This window comes from Coturnix japonica, chromosome 3 (assembly GCF_001577835.2).
Source record: "Coturnix japonica isolate 7356 chromosome 3, Coturnix japonica 2.1, whole genome shotgun sequence".
Classification (NCBI taxonomy): domain Eukaryota; kingdom Metazoa; phylum Chordata; class Aves; order Galliformes; family Phasianidae; genus Coturnix; species Coturnix japonica.
In genome coordinates, this window is record NC_029518.1 from 29,168,246 (window position 1) to 29,187,929 (window position 19,684).

The 19,684-nt window shown below is 44.0% G+C and overlaps 1 protein-coding gene across 2 annotated transcripts in view; it reads right to left on the reverse strand.

The window, feature by feature from the left end:
- The window catches only part of CRIM1 (cysteine rich transmembrane BMP regulator 1), a 158,425-nt gene extending 141,550 nt beyond the window's left edge, over positions 1–16,875 (reverse strand). The window contains exons 1-2 of one of the 2 annotated variants that reach the window (XM_015857693.2): positions 16,149–16,875; positions 1,948–2,121 (exon numbers count right to left, since the gene is read on the reverse strand). In XM_015857693.2, coding sequence (XP_015713179.2) covers positions 1,948–2,121; positions 16,149–16,515 — 541 coding nt within the window. In that variant the 5' untranslated portion in view covers positions 16,516–16,875. The remainder of the gene's footprint in view (positions 1–1,947; positions 2,122–16,148) is intronic. The other variant, XM_015857694.2, reaches the window with a different exon arrangement.
- Positions 16,876–19,684: the final 2,809 nt, after the last annotated feature.

A 19,684-nucleotide genomic window follows, 5' to 3' on the forward strand; every position in this document is an offset into this window, starting at 1 on the left:
GTCTTCTTCCTATCCAAATAATGTTACATTTAAGTGAAAATATTAATTTGAAATGGTAGTTAAAAAGAAAAAGCACACTACCATACTTGGAGATGTATGTTTTGACATTATAGGAATTAACTTAATCAAAATCCTCTGGAAATTTATGTAAGAAAATGAAAAGAATCTGAAATGTGAAAAGCAAGTTAAAATCAGTAGTCTCCCTTTTTATTTTAGCTGCTTCCAAGACAGTTTGCTGTAGTGCTAACATTTGTATCTGCCAAAAGTACTCTTGCAAGAAGCAAAGTATTATTTCAACACAAATATATTCATTGGAATTGCCTTTATTTTACTGTCCTATTATTAATACTTGTTGAATGATGATTCCTTCTCATCTACTGAAGAATACAGGTGGCTCTAAGTTCAAGCAATTCTCAGTGATAGGGGTGATGGGGAATGACAGTGAGGAAGCAAATGCAAATTCACCTTCTTATGCAAAAGCTGGACCACTGCAACACTCAAGTTATAGTTGCAAGATTTCTGGTGTTTTGGTGGTACTGCAGCACACTTGCCAAGCCTATCATTCTTTTTAGAAATGGGAAATTAGCTAAAATAAGAGGTTTCTGAAGGCAAGCTACTCAATGAACCAACCTGATTTTTCTATGCCAATTCACAAAATGAATCACACTCTGCAAAAAGCAAAAAAGATACCCTCAACAGATTCTCTTAACAAATTAAATGCATAATTATATTAGCATAACATCAAATAGCATAAATGTTATGGTAGAAGAGGTTCTGATGAACTATTATGCAATTAATCACACACTGACAAGTAAAAAAGAAACCATCCAGTAAGGTTATTTAGGAATATATATATATATATATATATATATGCTCCCGCCCACTACTTCAACAAGGATAGAAGGCCAACACTACTCGCACTTTCCTGTTTCTATACAAACAAAAAAGCCACTAACTAAACAAGCAAAACAAAACATTTGTACTCCTTCAGGGATCAACAACACAGATGATGATAATGAACACATTTTTGCCAACTATATCTTTCTTACAAGATCATCTTGTCACATAAGGAACACGATGACATCAGATCACACTGCTGTAACTCAAAAGAAGATAGAAGCTTTAAATATGACTAGCATCCTTACAAATACATTTACTTTTGCATGTGATATTAAACATTGCTTTAAAACAAACTAACTAAGCAGGTTCATACCACCTTTTCATACCAGTTTTTGCAAGTTCCCAGACACACTGGGGAATAAACAGCAATTACAGCATTACAGAAATAACCTGAGATCAAGCCTTAGGCACCTGCTCAAAACAATCCTAAAAACGTATCACGTGAATTCTATTACAAGTGGACATGTCTGAGCCATCTCACTTTTAGTTCAGCAATCATACATGATATTTGTGTACAGAAACACAAACATTCACAACCTAATACGAATCAAATCAATGGAACACAAAACTGAGGAGTACTAGCAATAAAGTAATGCTACATTTCATAATCCTAAAGAAAATTCATGCATACACAAAAGTACAACTGTAATCAACAACTTCTACATCTTGCTTTACACCTTTGCTACTACTGTCTCCTGCATTTATTCAACAATGCTTCTAAGAAGTCTTCACCCACTGCCTAAAAGCTGAAGATCCACAACCCATACACTCATGTACAGAATGTTCACAGGTTTAAAGATTGAAGCCATCGTAACACACTTAAGGCACAAATCATTAGTTTCTTCAATCTTAAATTTAAGCATTTGGAAGGTCAAGACTGCTAAGCTGTCTCTTTCTTTAAAGCAAATAACTGACTTTTGAAAAGTAGAAGGCCACAGGTATCTGAAACTACCAAAGTCAACCTAAAAAAACAGTATTAACCTGATTCCAGTTTTCAATCAAACACGTGAAACAATTAACTCAGAATTACTGATGATGACTTCTTACCTTCAATCCTTTTCAAGGCTGACAGGCAAGTATCCCGACTTGGAAATTCAAATGGATTGTTACAGGTCCGAATAGTGTCACATTCACATTTCCCGTTGATTATGTTACAACCTGTTATAAGGTTTTCATTGCATGGCTCAAATCCAAGGAGCTGATCATCATCCCAGTTTTCATCTAAAATAAACAAGTAGAAAAACTCACTATTGATTTCAGTTACAGTTTATAAATTCAGCTGCTTTGGGGACAGGTGCAATTTATTTCAAATTTAACATTGTGCTAAAAAAGATAAGACCCCAAAAGAATGGATTAATCTAAATGATAAGATTTGCCAAATATTGTGCTTCAGAGCTGTTCTTACTGCCCATTTTGCCCCAGTTACTGGCATTGTTTACTTCAATCTGCATGAAAAACTATCATGTCTTGGGGAAAAGCACAGCCGTAGTACAAATGAGTGCTACTGTAAACAAAATAACTTCTACAGATACTTTAAGTTATATTTATCATGGAAGTGAGAATGTTGGAGAGAACCTGCAGCTGTTAGAGAAGTCAAAACTAAGTTAAAAAGAGAGCATAATTAAACACGTTTTAAAAATACATCATATAGAATTCACTCCACAGACATTACTTTTTACTACAAAAATACTGAAAGATGCCAGGCCTTTGATTTTGTAATATGACCAAAAGCAAGTTTCCCAACCCCTGTGAACAACCATTATCATTCCAGGAGAACTGTTAAGTACATTCTGCTCCTTGCTGTCAAGTGAAAGGGGAGTGTAGCAGGGCTAGAATGCATCTTTGCTCTTTCACAGAATCACAGAATGACCTGGGTTGGAAGGGACCTCAAGGATCATGTAGTTCCAACCAAACATACACCTTTACTAGATCAGGTTGCCCAGGGCTCCGTCCAACCTGGTCTTGAACACCTCCAAGGACGGGGCATCCACAACCTCCCTGGGCAGCCTGTTCCAGGGCCTAACCACTCTCCTAGTGAAGAACTTCCCCCTAACATCCAACCTAAATCTTCCCTCTTTTAACTTAAAACCATTTCCCCTGTCAGCCCTTTCGAAGAGTTTACTCCCCTCCTGGGAGTAAGTTCCCTTCAGGTATTGAAAGGCTGCAATGAGGTCACACCGCAACCTTCTCTTTCAAATGAGTCTGATATATCTGTTAACTCCCATGTTTCTACTTGTAGAAGTAATTGTCCATTACTTCTCAGGTTACATACAATGGGACTATTTACCCTCCTCCAAAACAGAGAAGTTCAGTCTATCAACAATTCTACTATGTCTGAAGGTTCCACAAAATCTCAGCTTCCTGGGATCAACGGCACATACAGCAACATCCAACAGACTCAAAAACATATACCTCTAGGCATGAGGTATTTTTAGCTGTTGCATGCTAGATCATTTTCCAACCTGTCCAGTCTACCAAATCAAGTACTACAAAACAGTCATAGAGATGCTCTGCTGACTTTCAGATGTATCTCATAGTCCTGAGGGAATTAGCTAGCGTAGTTACCAAGCCACTCTCAATGATATTTGAAATGATTTAAAAAGGACAACCTCAGGAACTACCGACCTATCAGTCTCACCTCTGTACCTGGGGTGATCATGGAGCAAATCCTCCTGAAAGTTATGCTAAGCTACATGGAAGGCAGGGAGGTGATATGGGAGAGACAACATGGCTTCATCAAGGGCACATTTTGCTTGGCCAACCATTTGGCCTTCTATCATGGTGTCACTGCATCAATGTCATTTATCACTAATGTCATTTATCTCAACTTTAGTAAGGCCTTTGACATAGAACCCCACATCCTTCTCTCCAAATTGGAAAGACATGGATTTGATAGACAGACTGATGGACAAAGAACTGGCTGCAGGATGAAGTCCAGAGAATGGTGGTCAATGGCTCAATGTCTGGATGGAGATCAGTGATGAGGGAACACTCTTTAGCAGGATTTGTGGTGACAGGACAAGGGGAAATGGTTTCAAGATCAAAGAGAGTAGATTTAGGTTAGACATAAAGGGAGAAAAAAAATCTTTTACAGTGAGGGTGGTGAGGCACTGGAACAGGTTGTTGAGAGATGTGGTTGACACCTCATCCCTGGAGACTTTCAGGGTGAGGCTGGATCAGGCTCTAGGCAATCTGATCTAGCTGTGGTGTCCCTGTTCATTGCAGGGGAGTTGGGCTAGATGGCCTTCAGAGGTCTCTTTCAGCTCTAAGGATTCTAAGATTCTAAAACTATTTTCAGATGCTATCACCAAACAAGTTTTCAACAGGGATGCTGCTAAGAAACACTTTTTAAAAGCTGAAACATCTTCCAGCTACAAAGCACTATTGTTGCTCCAGTTTGTTTAAAAAATAAAATAAAATAAAAATAGGAATTGAAGTATGCCATTAACAAACATTCCCTGCTTGCAAGACTTAGAGCTTTTCATGCTGAAACAGAGTTATTTTGGAGAAGTAAATGACAAAATAACCTATCTAAGCTGACAAGAGAATCCCTGCAGAGCACTCCTCTGTTTTAATGAAAGAAAGGGCAAACACAGCACTGTCCAAGTGAACAAGCTGCACGGCAGCATGTGCATTGACACTGATGGTTGTGCTGCTGTGTTTCTGTTCATAACACAACACACCAGACCTTGACCTCAGGAGCATGTGGAAAGCAGAGACCCAGGCACGTTTGGGTCCCTCAGCCAAACAAGCAGGCATGCTGACCAGACTGGGCACTCAGCTGTCTCTGGAGCGCAGCAGCTGCTTTTGGGCCAGGCGCTGAGTGCTAGCCATGCCATCAGCCAAACCTGCTGACCCAGGCACTGTTGACAGAGAGCATTAGTTCTTATCTACACTTATGCATTGTTCAGAAGGAACATATGTCCTCGTCTGACTTGCATCCACTCCCTACACAGTTCTACTGACAAGAAGAAATCAAGACAACTTGTGGGGTTAATAAATTCCTATTGAGCATTTTTGAGTCCCAGACACCCTTTAAGCTACACCTTAGAGTGAGCATTAGAAGCTGCCCTTCAGCGCAGCAGACTGCAGCCAAGCATGAACTGTTTTGTCATTCAGCAGCCTGACACTGAATTGAAGCCTAAAAAACGATAGCAAATACACACACTGAAGCTGATGTGTAAATACTCTCTGCTCACAGAGATGCACAGAATATCAGTTAACCTGTCTGTCTGGGGAAAAACAAATAAACAAAAAGCAACCAAAGAAATCCCACACCTCCACACAACCGATAACTGGAAACTGCAAAGAGGTTTGTTTGTTTTTTAAACCAGTTAAGGCTAAGTACAGTAGATGAACTACAGAGCATCACAGCAGATTCTCACCAGCATGTTTCTCCCTCTACAACCAGCTATTTATTATCTATTACAAGTAAGCAGAACACCTTGCTAACAAAGAACACCAAACAAACAACCAAGTCAATTTTAGACATGAAGGAGAGAGCATCCATGGGAATCTCACGGCTGTTTTACTCCAGAAAAATAGCCAAGGAAGAAGAGTCATGAACTCCAGGAAGTAATGTATTAAGTTGACCAATCATCCCACAGGGCAAGCATATCAATAAAAGTCAAAGGAAGCACAGAAGTTCATGAAGAGAAACTATTGAAATTCTTTCAAGGGAAGATGCAGATTCAGTAGTTTTTGGGATGCTTGCATGATTATGAGGCCAGGCATGCACAGGGGAAAAGAAAAAAACACTGGGAATTTTGAGAACAATAATATATCCTGTTTTTGAGAAGCCGGAATACAGCTTGGACAATTTGTATGTTACAAATCACAGCAGTAATCCACGTAACAACAAGAACAAAAGAGTCAATAGCTGTGCCTTAAAATTCAGCATGCCAAATTCTGTATTAGCTTGATCCAAATCAGACTTCTTAGTGGTCTGAAGAAAAAGAATTGCTTTATTTGTTTGCTGAATCCTCCTTGTCTCTGATACACAGGATCTCATTCTCTGCTCATTGCTAGATCAGGAGCCCAGACTCCCACAAGGGCACAGCCACCTGTACTGATAACTGCTGGGCCCCTAATGCTCAGCTCTCCAAGCTGCTCTCTCCCACCAGACTCTGGAAATCAGCTCAGTGCAGACAGATGGGGAATAGAGACTACAGTGACAGCACACTTTTAGCTTTTCAAACAATCCAGTTCATGGCATTTGTGAATTTTTGCCCTGTGGCATTTCAGCAATGAATTTTTCAGAGAAGAACAGAAGCTGCAAGCTGCAGAGTCCCTGTTACACAACAGCTGCTTGCCCCAGGTGAGGAGGAAATCACCTGTGTGAGTGGAGTGTAAAGCAGAGCAGTGCCCTACTCACAAATGACCATTTTGATGCAGATGTATCAGAAACCCTGGAACTATCCACAGTATTATCCGATTTCCACTACAGATGTTCGATATCTGCCAACTCTCATGGATTTTCAGATGGAAGCAGAAAAGCATACACACAAAGTGCTTGGCCCAGTCCTATGTGTAGTTAAGTAATCAATACCACACCCCTCAAAAATGAGCTCAATAGTCTTTAAAAGGAGAGAAGAGAAATCCCTGAGGAATACTTGCAGGCAACATATGACGTAATTACTCATGAACCAAGGTATGGTTCATTACTGCAAGTTAATACTAAACAGTCACACTCATACGGCATAATATAAACCCAGTGTTAGATTAAGCATCTCTTGGTAGACTGCTTTTCACACATTTAAGTTCAGGAACACAGTTTCCATCAACACAGTAGCAAATGTGTAAGAAAAAAAAGCTTACAGTAGTTTAGTAAATCTATGCAAGCATAAGACTCCTATCCCTAGTTGATTTTCTACTTCCAAGAACAGAAACAAATTAAAGGTTTTGTTAAGTGATTCCCTGATTATCAGTTAGAATAAATCCACATAAGTCACACCAGCGTAGACAGAACAAAATTCCATGGAATAAATCATATCATCACCTGAAAGCACTTGCATGAGCTAGAAGGCCCAAATCCAGTGTCTTACTTTGATTTGAGACATTAGTTACTTGAAGTAAAAGCATTTAACGCTCTGTGTGATGCACACACGGCAGTCCATCACAGCATGCATGCTCCTTTACAGGTCAGCAGCATTTCAAGTGCTACAAAACCACATCTTGAACAAAGGTTAGTACCTGTGAACCATGAACCCTCACTCCTACTATTCCTAAAGTCATAATGGCCTGTGGACCACTCCAAAAAATAAACTGGTACAAACTACTAATGGTTCTGAAACCTGGGACAACTCAGAAGCAGTGTGCAGCACACATTTCCCTGTGTGCTCTGTTCAAGTGCCTCTGTGGTTTTCTTTTCATGCAAAAGCTCTTCCATGCATACTTCTAAGAAACATGGATAATATGTTGAAAAATAGTGAACTGATATACAACCAACTCCATTTGGATTAAGTCACAAGCAGAACTGACAAAAACCAAACAAAACAATTAGAGCCTCTCAAACCCCAGTATGTATATCTACTATTTCACTTCTAGGACACACACAAACAAACAAATATATTTAGATTTTAACATTCTTGAGCTTTTAGAAACAGTCCAGCTGAAAAGCAGCCCAAAATTAAATGGCTGTTTTTCATCCCAACTGATCTGAGTTTAGCTGCAATTTTCACCACTTCATTGTGCTGGCATGGTCAGGTAGAAGCAAGAGAAGGAAAAGACCACTCATTTTTAGCAGTCCTGAGTTTACACTGGTCTGTTGTTGTACAGCCACTCAACTGTCTTTCACATTCATGCCTAGAAGCGGTTCAAAGCAGCCTGCTAACAATAGCATAAAAGTCACTCTTTCAGATCATTTAGATCTACATACAGCTCTTCATTCTTTCCAACTCATTTGGGCAAGCTCTGTTTTCAGACATTAAAATAGTTCTGCATTTACTCAGACCAGAGTAAACCTTGGACATAAAGCTTTCTGAATTCTTCCAAGTGTGCACTCATAACATAAGGAAGACATGGGAGGGGAAGGATCATATTCATTCCAAACCTTTTTCATTTTCTTCCATCATTCACATAATGATTTGCTTTCTGCAAAGCAAATATTTTCAGCTTGCAAACAATCCAAGTACAGCCCTACATTACCAAACTACCAAGTCCTGTCTTAGCATGCTTCTAAAGTAGGGAAGAGGATTAAAGCATTAACAAGTTGAGTAAGAGGTCCTTAAACAACAGGTCCAGTCTGGGAAACAACCCAAGAAATATGCCTCAAGTAAGCAGCATTCCACAACTTCTTCCATGCCAAATCCTACATACAGGCACTCACATCACCACATTGCTGCAGCTGTTTGTAGAATACAGATTTGCTCACAAATAAGTGCTCACAAATACAGTGACTTTTTCTTTTTTAAGGACTGGAAGCTGTAATCAGACAAATCCAATGAGTAATCAGGGAGTGTGATAGAGATGCAGGGCTTACAATTGGAATACACTGCTCAGTATAATACATTTGCCTCCAGAAGCATGCAACCACTAAAAACCAACTTGGAGCATTATTTCTGAATTACACACTATCTTAATATAGCAGCACCGATTACCCCTCATGAGAAAGATCTCAAAACTGCTGCAATTAGAAATATAGGGAAAGACCCTTTAAAGACTTTTTCTCTATTGTTTGCTTGCATTTACTCTCCATCCCCTCCATCCTTCAAGATTCAATTACTTTGGCCTGACACAAATTTTCTCTTTCATTCTCTGCTTTCTCTTCTGGTCTGGGCATCTATTGAATGTCAGCTTTAAAAAAAAACCAACACCTATATACTAATCTCCTTCATGCTTGACATAGGTACTGCATGACCTCAAAACTGCAAGTCACACACTGGAATAGCCACTAATGTAGCACTATTGAAGACAAATACATAAGGATTATTGTGGACCCTATGCTTAAGTGCAGGAAACATATTGAATCATTTCCTCTCATTTACATTTAACTGTAGCATGTTACTCAACTATTTCAGGCTTTTTAAAGCATGGCAGGTAGGTTCTTAAGACATATAAAGAAAGATCAAAGAGAACATCAGTCGGCAGTCTGAAAATGGAAGTCTCAAATGAGATCTAATAGAATCCTATAAAATACTGCATTTGAAAAGGAGAGAGAATGGATTTCAAGTGTCAGAGAAGTCACTTGAAGTTGCTTCCTGAGGCTCTGTCCCCTGGGAAGGGAGGGAGAACTTGCCAAAAGCTCCTCTATCAAACCAGACCCAAGCTCGATTCTCCATCACTCCACTGCACTATTTCACACAGAAGTATTTACAATAAGTGGTATTCATTAAGATGGTATGAGACTCTGAAAACATTCTACAGATTTTCCAAAATTAAAAAAAAAAGAGGAAAAAAAAAAAAGAAAAAGGAAATACTTCTTGCCAGTAGGCTTTGGCTTCACTTTGAACAGGAAAAGAGAATGATGGAAAGGAAATTCATGTTTTGGAGGAGCTGAACAATAGAAATGACTAATCACCACTAAAGAATGCTTGAAACCCAGCCCCAGACCTTGAAAAGCAGCAGAGGGAAAGGCTAGCCTTGAAGTGAATTTGTGCTTATGTACTGGCGGCAGTTCTCTCCCACCTCAGAACTTATTCCTTCAATGAAATCCTGAGTCAGGGACCAGAGCCGGCAGTGTGTTTTGTGGTAAGTCACGCTAATAGTTTTATGATAAAGCAGTTTTTCCACCTTTTAGAAGAGTCTGCTATTCAAAATCAAATCTTCCTGCAGAATGCATGTAAGCAGCAAAGGGCTTTATAAGGTTCCTGATAAAACTTCTAGCTAAGGCTAGAGAAACTGAACCATAACACTTAGATAGTTTAGGAGAACCATACTTATAAGGGTTGTCTTAAATCCAAGCTCCTGCTTCATCCTGTTCAAACTAGAACTTCTATCTCAAGTGATTACATTGCCAATAACATGAAAGATTTTCACCACGGCAGCTCCCCACGTGTCTCAAGGCAGTTATTTCACACTAAAGAATGCAGAAAGTATTTACACAAACCAGCTCTCCACTCCATTATCAGAAACCCCACAGAAGCAACAAGGAAAGTAAAAAAAATAAATGGAAGTGCAAAGCAATGCACATGACTTGGCCAGCTATTTTAATAGCCAAAGAATTCCCTTGCCTACTATATTTTAGTCCTCCAGGTTCCCTCTACCTTAGAATAAACAACAACAAACCAACCAAAGAAAAAACCCACACAAACAAAATAAAACCTCTAAATTTCCACTTCTGGGGTTCTTCCAACAAGACTGAAGTTTATTTCCAATAGCTTCTGCCCAAAAGATGGCTTGAAACAACAGAATTCAAGATGTGAGACCTGACCTCTAGACATTTAAGAACCTGAAATAGACACTTGCAAATAAATTGCTTTAATCTCGTGACCAGTACCACATTTTGTTTGTAAATAATTGACTGAAAACATTATGCAGTGTACCAGGACTTAATCTGTCAGACAGATCCTCTGCCAGAACTCTGCTGATTAGAATGAGCATGGACAGCAGCGTTTCAGCTGCCCCAGCAGATTTTTCCTTCAGCTCTAGAAAACTAAAGACAAAACAACAACAACCCCTAAAACCCGGAAAAAGCCAGAGGAAAGGGCCAAGCCTTTGTGTCCGTTTTCCAAAGGAGGCTGAGGTTCCAATGCATTTCCAAATTGCACACTGTGCCCATGTCATTCAGAAGCCAGCATGTACAGCCACATGTTGTAACTCCATCACAAACAAGCAGCTGACGGGCAGTTTGCTGACACTGCTCATCAGAAGCAGAGCAGACAACAGTAGAAAAAAAAAAGTCTCTAAGATAAATTCTGGAACAGTGCCATGAATAAAGCTGGTTGTATTCAGAAGAACCTGCACCATTAGGAGAAAACTGTTATTCCAAATCTCTTGTCACTTTTACCCTCAGATCTCACAGAACGTTTTGCAAGAGCTACAAAAATTCCCTGGATTTAGAGTTAGCACCACAAAGGCTTTTCTGAATACCAACTTAGAGATAGACATAAGATTGGCTCTTTCCATTATCAAAGCAGCACATTCTCTGCTAGCACATGTAACACCATCAGGACAATCATCCAGACACCAAGTTGACCACAACTGGCCAGCAGCATATCCCTGCTGCTAAGGGTGATGGTGTCCTGGGCCTCACTGGAGAAGAGTTGTCAGCAAGACAAGGAAAGTGAACCTTCTTCTCTGCTCAGGTGAGACCACACCTGATGTTCTGTGACCAGGTCTGGGCTGCCCACTGCAAGAGAGACATGGACACATGAGACAGAGCCCAGTGGAGGGCTACACAGATGACAAAAAGACTAGAGTATCTCTAATGAAGGCAAGAGAGTTGGGACTGCTTCCTCTGGAGAAGGCTTGGAAGGTATCTCATCAGTGTACAGAGATTCCTAAAGAGAGGGTGTAAAGAGGTCAAAGACAGACTCTTTTCAGTGGTACCCAGTGACAGGACATGAAGCAATAGACACAAACTAGAATGCAGTAGGAGCCTTTACCCATGGAGATCTTCAAAAGCTTCTGGGACACGGTCCTAGCCAGCCTGCTCTGAGTGGCCCTGCTTGGGCTGGGGTTGGGGGAGTCCAGAGGTCCCCTCCAACCTCAGCCACTCTGAGGAACAGCCTCTCTGGAAGGAGAAACAAAGAGACTAAACAAGAACAACAGCCTAGAGAGAGGAGATAGCAAGTGCTGTAGTACAACCTCTATGTTTACTTTGTTGCAAGGAGAATATCAGTAACAATACAAGCAGCTATACAAAGTATAAAGTTTATATACAAATAATATAAAGTTAGTCACTACCTGGGAATCCCAGCAAGCCAATGCCCTTCTTTCTGTTCCCAGCTACACTGTCTTCTGCTTGTTTTCTGGCTTTAAGACCTACACTCTTATAACCTACATGACATTAACACAATCTGAAGACTCAGAACTACCTAGCACAACTAGTGAAAGCTGCTGGAGAATTAATATTGCCTCTGGCAAAGGTGTGAACTGCTTCTTCCATTCATCTTCATACATGAAGGCTTGCATCCTCCAAACATGGCAAAACTAGTTTGCTTAGATAATTCCCTCAGGGGCCACCTTTTAATCATCTGTATGATTCTGTGGAATTTAATCTAGATAGCCTTTATACAAAGTTATCTTTACATCTTAGTTTATATTGGTTTTTCCATACACACAGGCTTTCTATGTCAGCATCAGTCATTTTCCAAGTTATATTCATACACAAGGAAGAGTTAAAATGTAATTCTGTAAGGCTATATAGAACATCTGTCACATAACATCTTGGGCAAGATTCTGAATTCACAGTTTCCATGTTTATATTCCCTGAGGATTAAATGAATTCCCAAATAAACAAGTTTGCAAGTCATGAGACATTCAATAGGTCACTTCTGGAAAGTATTTAAACTATTAAAACAGAAAAACGTGGTCCTTTCTGCATGATGCTCTAAACTTTATTCATTGAGATGAAGGATACTTGCAGGGGCAGTGCAAAGAAAGGATGGGAAGAGGCAGGCATTTGTTGTAACACAGTGATGGAGTAATTATTAAAATATACCTGTCAGTCAAATGACATTCAGGTTGACTAAATACTACGCAAGAAGTTAAACTGAGTGTTCTTGAATCAGCTAGAGGGTACTTGGAAAAGCAAACATACCTAGGGGTACAAAAATTACAAGTAATCATTTCAGTAGATCTGGCCAACCTATCTAGCAAGTTTGAAGATTGTTTAATAAAAAACAAACCTGTATAAAGGTATCTAATATGGAAGCATATTCTTAAAGGAACTGAAGTATATAGTAAAACTAGCAGTTTTGCTAACTTTTCAAATGTGTCATTGAAAGTAGTCATGCTTGTATTAAACAGCTAAAAATGAACCAATTCCAGCTTATTTTCAGTGTTATTTCATACGCTTCTGTTATGCTTTAGAATAGTTTAGCAGAGCAATCAAGGCCTCTTCGTCCAAGAGCACCAGAAACTGAAGAAGTGTGAAAAAAGAGACAAGAAAAGTCATCATAAGAAATGCCTTACACTAGAGCTTTTCCCAAGGTTTTCCCATACCCCAGAAAGATAGAACTCTGCAAGGCCTGATTAATGCAGAAGCCGAGGCCAATGTGATTCTAGAGAGCTCTTGCCTAATTTGGAGGTGGCTCCGGGTCTTCGCTCAAACATAGAGTGGTCCCTGCTCAAAGCTCACAGTTTCTTGATGCCAAGAGGTTTGTCTTTCAGCCAACTCTGTGCTGTTGACACCTCAACAAACCAACCCAACAGCTCTCCTGGAAAGTCAACAGAGGCTGGAGGTGTTCGAAGCCTCTCAAGGTCACCCTTCAGAAGTACTCAGCCGTATCTGCAGAAGCTAACCTAAGAATTATTCTTCACCAACAACACAACTACAGGAATGGATAATAAATGCAGGAAAGGCATTTACAAACACCGCAATAATGCCACGGTCTGAACCTTAGAACTGCACAAAGACCTTCACAGTTAATGCGGTGAGATGACTGAGCACTTTTCTCAGCACTTAGAAAAGTAAAGAACTTAAGAATTAACAACAGATAAGTGCCAGCTTAACAAACACAACGGCCATTAGTGACAGATTCCATGGAAACTCCTCCATCAGGTGTCACAGAGCTCACTCACACTGAATGTTCTTACAACATTCTTATGTAATGCTAATATCAAATTAATAGGCAAGTATTCTTTCCTGGTGTAATTACAGCTCAGAGTTTTTCCAATCAATTACATGTTGATACCCTGAATTAAGCCAAAGCATCCCATTCATGACTCAAAATATTCATTAAAAAAAAGCTTATAACTGTAACCAGTAGGGGTCATTTCAGTGTAAAAAATTGCAGTGAAAGAAGGCTAGAAACAGGAAAGAGAGTAAATACATCAGTTTCTATTCACACGGTTCTGTAAGTCACCTCCATTTCCCCCTGCCTGAACTAGAGTAGCCGGCATAAGGCTTTCACTACCAATAGACAGTATTAGAAGGAAACAGTCTCTGTTCTGTTAGCAGATAAATGAAAACCATCGCTCAGTGCTATTGATTTATCAGGTATACAAGCCCAGTCCATTTCATGAGTGTTGGTAAACTGCCCAACAGTTTCAGTCACACCAATTAAAAACACAGAGCTAATCAACTTTATTTCAGAGACCAGAGGCAACACATTAAGTCCTGCTTTTTGTTTTTTTTTCCTTGCTGCCAGCCCTGATACACAGTACATGCTGTAAGAAACAATGAATTTGCTTTTGCTGCTTAGAATGAGGCAGTTTCCTGATAATTCCCTAATAGGTATTCCAGTACTATTTATTAGGCTGACAGTTCAGCTCAGTTGCTTTTCATTTACGAGAATGAAAATTAAATAGATAGCTTATCTCCCCAACTATTCCTATAGGGACAGCTGGAACTAGTTTCTAACCACAACACTAATTGAAATGCAGTCTTGCCAACAAATACTTCATACTATTTTCAACAGTAGATGGGACGTGTTACGAGTTGAACTACAGCAACGTACAGATTGCATCACTTCAGAGGAATGAAATACTCCTAAACTGCCAGAGACATCCATACTCCGATACAGTAAGGGAGCTAGAACACTGAGATGTTTAAAGACTGGAGACTTTCAGATCTTTTAACCAAGAGGGCAGCAGTTCAAGCCAAGCAGTTACTTAAACAACATGCAAAACCAAAAATCCATTCAAAAGTACTTCAAAAGACCTACCTATCTATTTAAAAACAACTTTTCCAATACAAGCTAAAGAGAGAGACTGCAGCAATAGACGTATTTAACCTTATGGGTTCAACAAAGGTGTTCAAAGCAGTTCAAAAGCATTTTTAATTCTTTAATAGGGTTTTCAACCCTGCAGCTGCTTCTATTGCAAGCAACAACACACAGGACACCCTGGCTTGCTGTGGTCTACAGTTCACCTCTAAGCGAGATGAATGGAGCTGCAAATAAAAACCTCTGCCAGAAGCAAGGTCAGCTGCCCACCAAGAAAGATCGTTTTTAGCTGTCTCAAAACAGTGCATCATTTTAAAGGCCAGGTTTTGGACACTGTCTGCGACAGCTTTCTGGACTTTCTACTGCCCTCTACCCGTCAAGAGCAGCAAGCCCCGTTCTTATTTTCCAGAATTGTCGAAGCTCACACTCAAAGTCTCACATACATTTCTACATAATCCAAACTACTGCTTATTTGTAAGCTCTATACAGCGCCATGTTTTCCCTCAGCCTGGGGGAAAAGCAAGTTGGAGGGACACAGCAAGACAAGAGAGGCTGAAACGCTTCTCTTTAGCCTTGTGGGAAATGATAGATGAAAGAACTCAAGAGATCCTGATAGATTGAACACTTGAAGAGGAGCTGCGAGCAGATCATTCGCACTTCACACTAGTTCATCACTTCATAAGCAGCAGGCACACAGCTGGAGCGGCTGCGAGTTGCCCTGCCATGAGGCTCGCTCCTGATGTGCAAAACACAGACATGTCTTATCGTACAGCAAGCGTGTGTGGGCAGACAGGCGGGCAGATATTAAATGACAGGAACAGGAAGGAAAAACTTTACAACAGATGATCAGCCTTTGTGTTTCCTTAAGAAGAAGGAATCCGGAACAGACATCATGTGTGCTATGTTGACCTCCCCTGATCTCAGGCTGGCGAGCTGTCCCCGGGTCCTCTCCTATCAAGGAATTCTAGAGGGGTACCAACAGCTGGCTGGCTTGACACAAACTACTAACAAGCCAGCGAGCTACTAAACAGAAAACGAAATTGGAGCAGCCTGACGTTACTGCAAGCTACCAAAACTAAGGGTGAAACTTTCAAATACTCTCCCCCCTAAGCGGAACGGCTCGGAAGACGCTCTCGCAGTAAACCGGGGCGGGTAGAACACGGCAAATCACAACAGCACGCGAAGCGGCGCGGGCAGCTCCGCACACCGCCCCGCTGCAGCCCGCCGGTCCGGCTGCGTTACCGCGCCTGGGAAACGCGCTGGGGGCACCGGCCGAGGGGGCAGGGAGCGGCCGAGGCATCTTCTCGCCGCGGGGCTGGGGGCGTTTGTCCCGTCCCGAGCCGGCGGCACGACTCCGCGCTGCCGAACGGCGTTGAGGTTACGGGGCTCCGCACCTGGGACGGGAGCCGGAGGGGGGGAAAGGAAGGTAAAAAGGGAGACAACGCGGCGCTCGGAGGGCAGGGTCCGGCCGCCCCTCACCTTCACAGACGCCCACTTCGTACTCGGTGATGGAGTCGCCGTTGAGCGGCGGGCGGATGACACAGCGCAGCCCCCGGTCGCAGGCGCCGTGCAGCCCGTAGACGCCCCCGCAGCTCTCGTTGCGCTGCCGGGCGCACATGGAGCAGCAGCCGCAGATGCCCAGCACGACGCTGCCGGGGCAGCTCTTGGGCTCCTCGCACTTGGACTCGTCGCAGGGCAGGCAGACGAGCGCCCGCGTCCCCGGCTGGCCGAGCAGCAACGCCAGCAGCAGCAGCCACCCCGCCGCCGCCAGGTGCCAGCCGCCGCCACCTCCGCCGCCGTCTCCGCCCGGCCGCCTCCTCCCCGCCGAGACCGCTGCCAGGTACATCCCGGCCGCCGCCGCCGCCCGGCCCGAGCCGGGGGGGAGCCGCGCCGGAGCACCCCGAGCGCGCCGCGAAAAGCCGCCGAGCGGCGGCTCCTTCCCGCCGCCCCCGCCTCCGGCCCCCCGAGGAAAGTTTCCTCTCTCGGCGGCGGCCGCTCCAGCCAAACTTCTGCTCCGGGCGGCGGCGGCTCCGCCCGCTGTCCCTTCGCGGGAAGCGGCGTCCGTCGGTTCGCGCGTTCCTCGCCCTCCGGCCCCGTCCACGCCGGAGGAGCGGCGATCGCGCGCGAGCGGCTGCGAGCCCCTGGGTGCGGCGGCGCCTGTGCCCCGCTCGCAGCCCGAGTCCCGACTCGCCTCCTCCTGCGGCTCGCCCCGCTCCGAGTGCGTCCTCCGCCCTTCCCCCATTGGGCGGCGATCGCCCTCGCCCCGCCCCGCCCGTCCTCTCGCTCCTTCACATTGGCCGCCGCCTCGGCCGGCTCCGCCCGCTCCTCCCACCGCCCCAGATGCCGGGGAGAGACGCAGCCGAGCCGAGGAGCGGCCTGGGCCCCACGGCGGCCGCCGCCTCCCCCTCGCCCCTCCCCTCCCCCGCCCGGAGCTCCGGGCGCGGAGCGGAGCGAGGCGAGCGCGCCAGGGTCCAGGCGGGGGCCGGCGGCGGCCGGGGGTGGGGAACGCGCGCTAACGAGGGACGACGGGGCACAGTGGGCGCAGCCACGGTGGGGGAGCAGCGAGAGCTTCCTTCTGTTCCTCCCGGGGCACCGGGACGGGCAGCGCCACCTCACCCGATGGGCCCCTGCACGGCGGAGGGCAGCGCCTCCCGCCCCGTCCCGTGCCCGGATTCCGGCCCGCTCCATCAGCGCTTCGCTCGCGGGCGGCGGGAGCGGCTCACACTGCTGGACCGGCCGCTCCTCCCGGCCGCTACACAACCGCGCGGGCACAGCCGGCTCCGTTCTGCGCGGCTCCGGGCCCTGAGAGCTGCGTTTGTGGCGGCGCTGCCGCGTTGGGCCCGGCCGAGGGTCCGGGGCTCGGCGCTGCCCGCCCGCGATGAGGCGGTTCGGCCCCGAAGGGCCGGCAGGAGGCAGCGCGCCCAGCGCTCTGCTGTGCCGCGGGTCGAGGGTGAGGAGCATCCCGAGGGGCTACAGTGCGAGCCGTGGTGCCTACAGGCTAAAAGCCGTCTTGCAGAGCCTCGGGAGATGCCTTGCCCAAAAGCAGGCTCAGCAGCAGCGCACGAGGAGGAGTGTCATCTGTCTTGCTTTACTTTTATTCGCTGGGTGCCGAGAAAGCTGTGGGATTCATTTATTCCGCTATCAGAATCTGTGTATGATGATGTGGAGATTTAGAGAATGAAGTAATTTACTCAGCAGGTGGGATTATGTCAGCTGTGCAACGCTGAGCCTGGAAAGTCTTCAGTTGTGCACACTGGTGCCAATGATGTGGAGAATTTAAGGGGAGAGGGTCTGGAAACTTAATATAGGTTAGTATTAAGAAGGGTGCCAAGGTATGGATGGTTTCTCTAGTTCCAAACGCTCATCTGCTTTCTCAGAAGAGCCAGCTCTGATGTCAACTGGTGACCTGCTTTGGGAGGGTAGTGTAACAGGCAGGTAACAGAAGAAGCACTAAGATGAAGCTCTGTCAGCAATGGTGCATCCTTTTGCTGTATAAAAAGCACTGTGATTGACTGATGTATTCTAGTCCAGTTGCATCAAAGTTCCCTGCTGCCAGCATGGGCCCATTACTGAGGGAAATAGCAGGGCAATGTGATGCTGGAAAATAAAGCATTTCCTATGTTTGTTCCTATTGTATTAAAAACAATGTTTTCTTTTTATCAGAGTAGTTGTCCGTGCCCTGATCAATTCAGAATTTAAACTAAGTTGTAAAAGTTTGCTTTTCCAGAGCTACAAATGTTTTAATTAGCCCCAGTAGCTTGCAAGGCACTTGTCTTGGTCTGTGCTTTTTAGTACATCATTACTGTGATGAAACACTATCAATACAGCATACACTGCATGGATTAGGGCCATTTAGCTGCCATACCTCATGAAGTAATGGACAATGAGAAGCAGCCATCTACTGGGCAGCAGTATTTGAGCCGCTTTATATTTTTGAACAGGTTTGGGAAGTAAATGATAAGCTGATCTCATAAAGGTACTGCGTTTTGGTATAAACAACACACGCATTTGACAACAAACAAAGCGTGGTACGTCGCTGTGTTCTGGAAAGTATTTAGTCAGGAGAGCTCTGAAGGTCATATTACACAAGTACTCAGACTGAAGGTTATGGCAGGCTGGTAGTGGTGTATCAATGGCTGTATCAGTGCACTGAGCAAGAAGCTTTGTAAAATGCTCACAGATTTTCACAGTTGCCTCAAAAATCCCTTCCGCAGCCTCAGCCCACTGGCGTCAGTCTCCCAAAGCACCTGCAGGGGTCAGAATACTTTTAGTTCACCAGAAGTTTCCACCAACAACACAAAACCCAACCAATTCTAAACAACGCTGTGATTTTGATGAGAACAGTTTGTAAAAACATAGAGTTTCCTATGATCCGGAAACGCTGCCTTTTGCTCATGCCTCTTACTGACGAGGCGTATGATGGGGTGTTACCTTTTGCACGTAGCTTTGCCAAGATGGGTTTTACATTGAGGCACGCGGTTCTCGTGGATGTATTTTTAAAGCGCTATTTGCAAATCTGAGATCGCGCAGACAGGAGTTTTAAACGTGATTTCGGTGTGAGAAACAATGCTGCACGATACAATATGTGATGAAAGACTTCAATTCAACGTGCTTAGCTGATCAAAAGATGCAAAGTGATCTAATTACAGTGCATTACAAACTTCACGTTGAAAAAGGAGCTGGTCTGTGCAAAATACGTAGGTATTTTTGCAGGACTGGCGAACACAGCCAGCATGGAAATCCCAGACGTTGGATTGCATTCACAGGAGGCTCAATATTTCCCAGACATGCCAGCCCTATGAGTCTTGTGCTGCACTGATGTGCGGTGTACTCAAGGCACAAAGAATTCATTGGACCTAATGTGTCTTTGCATGTGTGGGAACAAAGAAGCATTAGAAGCAATACAAAAACAGATGAAGAGGAAAGCTAGAGACGGCTTAGATAAGAATGTTGTAGGGCCCTGAGAAAAAGAGAGCAAATTTTTGAGCTGAGTGCCAACAGAGAGAGGCTTCAGC